This window comes from Macadamia integrifolia, chromosome 1 (genome assembly GCF_013358625.1).
Source record: "Macadamia integrifolia cultivar HAES 741 chromosome 1, SCU_Mint_v3, whole genome shotgun sequence".
Classification (NCBI taxonomy): Eukaryota; Viridiplantae; Streptophyta; class Magnoliopsida; order Proteales; family Proteaceae; genus Macadamia; species Macadamia integrifolia.
In genome coordinates this window covers 27,638,981-27,643,190 of record NC_056557.1, presented here as the reverse complement: position 1 = coordinate 27,643,190, position 4,210 = coordinate 27,638,981, and the positions used below count along the sequence as shown (strand labels likewise).

Here is a 4,210-nt window from a genome sequence, read left to right as displayed (position 1 = left end):
CAACCAAAAAAAAAAAAAAAACCTCTTGTATTATTCTTATGCATGTCAGTCAGATATGGGGTTTATGCTCCAACTTCCAAGAGAGAAATTTTTTGCCCTTAAAATAAAAATTAGGGTTAATCATCTCTCCTGTACATTACAGTTCCCTTCATGAATCGAGAGACTTATCATTTGGTCATGTGATAGGGACTTTGTGTACAGCTTCTCAATTGGAGAGGGCTTCCTTCCTATTTGTTCATTTTAATCTTTTCATTTCATATTGAATAGATGTGATCCCATCAATCTTTTTTTTTGTCAGACAATTATTTTTAGTTGTCCAGCTGTCCCTCAGTATGGTTGCTAGTTTTGGAAGTGTTTTGTTTGAGATTTTAAATGTAACCGCAAGCGTACGGATCAGTGTAGCTACGGGTCGAACACAGGGAGAGCAACCACTTTATTTATTTATTTATTTTTAGAATAAAAGAGTGCTTGCATTAATTGATATAAAAAACTATTACAAAAGTGATTAAAGCAAAAATAAAGAAGAACTAAAACTAAAGAGAGTGAGAGAGGGAGAGAGAGAGAGAAGAAAACTAAGCATAAACTAGAAAATAAACTAAGGGGAATAATAATAAATAGGAGGGGGGAGGAAGGGGCTTTTATAGGGCTTTTGTCTTTCCTCCTTCCTTCTACAAGTCTTCTTTAAGAAAAGAAAGAAAATAAAGTAAAATTAAATCTTGGTAAAAATCCTCATTCTCTGAGATATTGTGTGAGGAAAGAGAGAATCTGTTTCCAAAATTAACAAATTCTATTCCTTCCTTGCAATATTAACCAATATCTTGCAATCTTGATTAAATCAGAAAGGAATCTCTGCATAGCATCTTCAAGATCTTGTGAGCTGGCAAGGAGAGAGAATAATCTCCAGGATTTTGTAGGAGAGAGGATGTGGTACCAATGAGTGGGTCCCACCTTTGGACTGGTTCTTGATTCACTTTAAGCACTTTCTCTTGTAGACTTGGAAACTGAAAAAAAAAACAAGAAAAATAAAAGTAGTACTATCCAAAGTGGGGCAAAATGTACACTTATATCCCTAAGATTTCACACATTATTGTGCTCATCATATTTCAATAACAGTTGTCAATTCATCGCCTAAGTGTCTTCTTGGTGTCGCCTTGACATCCAGTGCCCTTCAACGGCTTGGATTGCCTAGAATGCTATGACAACTATGATTGCAATAGCAAATTTATTAATGGTTAATCCTAATTCGTTCTCTCTGTTTCTGAAAATGGTTATTGTAGGAGGAAATGTCGTACTTCTATATGCTTCTACCTACTCTGATGTTCATACAGTTATCAATGCTTCTGGGCGGTTCAATCTGGAGAGAGGTAATGAGAGTCACTTGGGTACAGATTTCTTGCAAAGAATCAGGATAGACGGAATCATCGATGTTAAGGATGATACAGGTAAGCTCTAACTTAGATTATGGGTTATGTCATCCCTATTCTTGTAAGTTTTTCCTAGATAGGCTAACCAGTTTTCATTGAACATTAGTTGTCGAGTTTGATAATTGATAAGATTTTTTTTCCTTCTCAATATGTTCAGTTTAGAATCATTTCTCTCCACATCCTGCTGGATATTTACTCCTTGTCTTGGTTTCTTCTTTCTTCAAATTAATTTCCTTTTCTCCCATTACTGAGCATAATTTTCAACATGCATGGTCTTATGTGATCTAGCAACAAATTAGATGCAATATGTGGTACGTTTTTTTGGGTAAAGAGTGCTGAGGGAATGGAGTTGTAGATCCTTCAAAATATTGTTTGATGATTTTTCAATTTTCTTGTGTTTTCCTCTCATCAATTTTAGAAAACTATGATGATCCTGTTCATCATGAATCCTTAATTCTCATATGGTACATAAATTGTTTGTAGATTTTGTACACTTAAGCTCTCTTTGGTTTAGTTTATATTTGTATTTATGACCTATTTTTGAGAAATCATTTGTGACAATAAATTATGGACCAAAAATAATAATTTGGTTACTATTTATATAATAAATTACATAATGAAATTTAAGTTTGGTACGTGTATTTTCTAGAATAAATTCCTCAACTTCTTTTCACTAACTCTTTTTCAGTAATTTTATCAAACACGTGAGATGCACTCCAAATTCTTTACACCAGCTTTTTAAGTGCAAGCCCACCCGCTGCTACCACTTATGATGTTCTATTTTTACAGTTGCTCTCACACGCTCTGAAACAGAGAGAATACAAAGAAAGTGATGCCATCTATTTTTTGGTCTTTCACACAAACATCATCATTTCCTACTTTGCTCTCTCTGTTTCTTTGTTTCAGAACAGTAAGAGCTAAGGGTTTAATGTATTGCCTTAAAAGGCCTTTCAGTCCAACTGGCTTATTTGATCAACCAGTTACAAGCTTCATAAGGACCCAGTTCTCCCTCGTCTATTCGACCAATTGGATATTTTCACCGGTAGTAGCAATGCAGCCACTACGGCAGATCAATGGTCCATCCCTCTCTGGATCGATCCTCTTCTCGGATTTCTTCAAGATCCTCAAACTGGGTATCATCAATTTCTTGAGGGCCAATGCTGCGTCATGATTCAGATTTCAGATGTCCGTTGGACGATTTATCTAGAATGGGAGGACGATGAGAAGAACCCACAAAACCTTGTTAGAGATTGCAGGATCCGGCGGTTCTATCACATTTGCACCTCAACTGTTTGCTTACTTGAGAACACGGCTTTGGCTTCAGGAGATTCATTCACACCTGGAAGAAGGCAGAGAACAGGGATTCAGTAAAGGTTCACACAAGAGAGCGAGAGATAGAGACGCGTGGGGGTAGAGAGAGATTTTCATTTGAAAAATCAAAAATTGATTAAATTTTCCTAGTTACCCTTAGTTTTGAATCAATTACAGCACATGCTTATTAAAAAGCAACGATAAATCAAAATAAATGATTTGTGGCCACAAATCATGAGTTATTTGTGATTTTTAATTTATTTCAATTTGTTATAAATAGAAATAAGCATCATACATACCACAGGGAGCCTAAGGTTCTTTTCATTCTTGACTGACATAATTATTTGGTAGGGAAATTTGAGTACCGTGTGACAGAAGAAAGTCTGATGGATCGCCTGAACATTGATATGCGTGCAGCATGCCTTTCAATTCCAAAAGACTGCAGGTTAAGTACACTTCATTTGGAAGTGCTGATGTTGTTTGACTAAGTGTAGCTTGTGTTAACAATTGATACTATTGTAAATTTATTTCCATGGGAAACTTTGTACCAGAGAAGCAATTTTCTAACAAATCATGCAGTGTTCAAGCTCTTTCCTTGAAAAAAAAAAATTCCTTTGTTCTCATTTATGATTTAGTTTTTCTGTAAACTTGATTTTACTTTGTGAACACCTCCCATAAGAAACTGCTAAGCTTCACCATGAGATTAATCATGTACGAGGAATGTTATCACTCTTGTGTCTTGTACATTAGTGGAAGAACAACAAACCTAATTTGGATTTTACAAGAAGCATGCTCAGCTTAGAATATTTGAGGACAGAAGTTCTCATACTGGAAATGGAGCTGGTTACTTGCATCAATTTCGAACAAAGAAATTATCAAAGAGATGATCTTGTATTTTAATTGTTACTATTATTTTTTTCCCCTCTGTTTCAATCTATATTTGGATGGGGTGGGTGGGATTTTTTTAACTTCAGTTATGACATCTGCAGGGTCTTGACTGTTCATGGTTCTAAGGATCAAATTATTCCAGTTGAAGATGCTCTGGAGTTTGCCAAGGTTATACCCAACCACAAACTGCACATTGTAGAAGGAGCTGATCATGGATATACAGCACATCAAGCTGACTTAACTTCAATTGTGTTGGAGTTCATAAAGGCTGGGATCCAGCAGGAGAAGAGTAAGTCTAACTAGGTATCATCATTTCCAAGAGCAGATAATGTTATCCATTCATGGTTTAGATCTAGCTTCAATTTATTAGAATTATGAAACCAGGGACCAAAGCAATGTGAAAATGCGTACAATATATATATATATATATATTTTTTTTTTTTGATAGGTTCTACCCTATTCTATTCTATAGGGCGAGGGAAGATGTGAACCAAAAGGCTTGAACCCAAGACCTCCTGGTAGGATGGGTATTGAAAATCCTACACTGTATTGAACATTATTATTATTATGGATTAGGTCTTGTGGTA

At 35.5% G+C, this 4,210-nt stretch overlaps 1 protein-coding gene across 2 annotated transcripts in view; it reads left to right on the top strand.

Moving 5' to 3' along the window:
• LOC122082737 (uncharacterized protein YfhR-like) overlaps positions 1-4,210 on the top strand; it is a 13,010-nt gene extending 8,800 nt beyond the window's left edge. The window contains exons 5-8 of one of the 2 annotated variants that reach the window (XM_042650487.1): positions 1,278-1,442; positions 3,087-3,180; positions 3,725-3,912; positions 4,096-4,210. In XM_042650487.1, the coding sequence (XP_042506421.1) occupies positions 1,278-1,442; positions 3,087-3,180; positions 3,725-3,912; positions 4,096-4,112 (464 nt within the window). In that variant the 3' untranslated portion in view covers positions 4,113-4,210. Of the gene's footprint in view, positions 1-1,277; positions 1,443-2,404; positions 2,964-3,086; positions 3,181-3,724; positions 3,913-4,095 lie in introns of those variants that run through there. The other variant, XM_042650495.1, reaches the window with a different exon arrangement.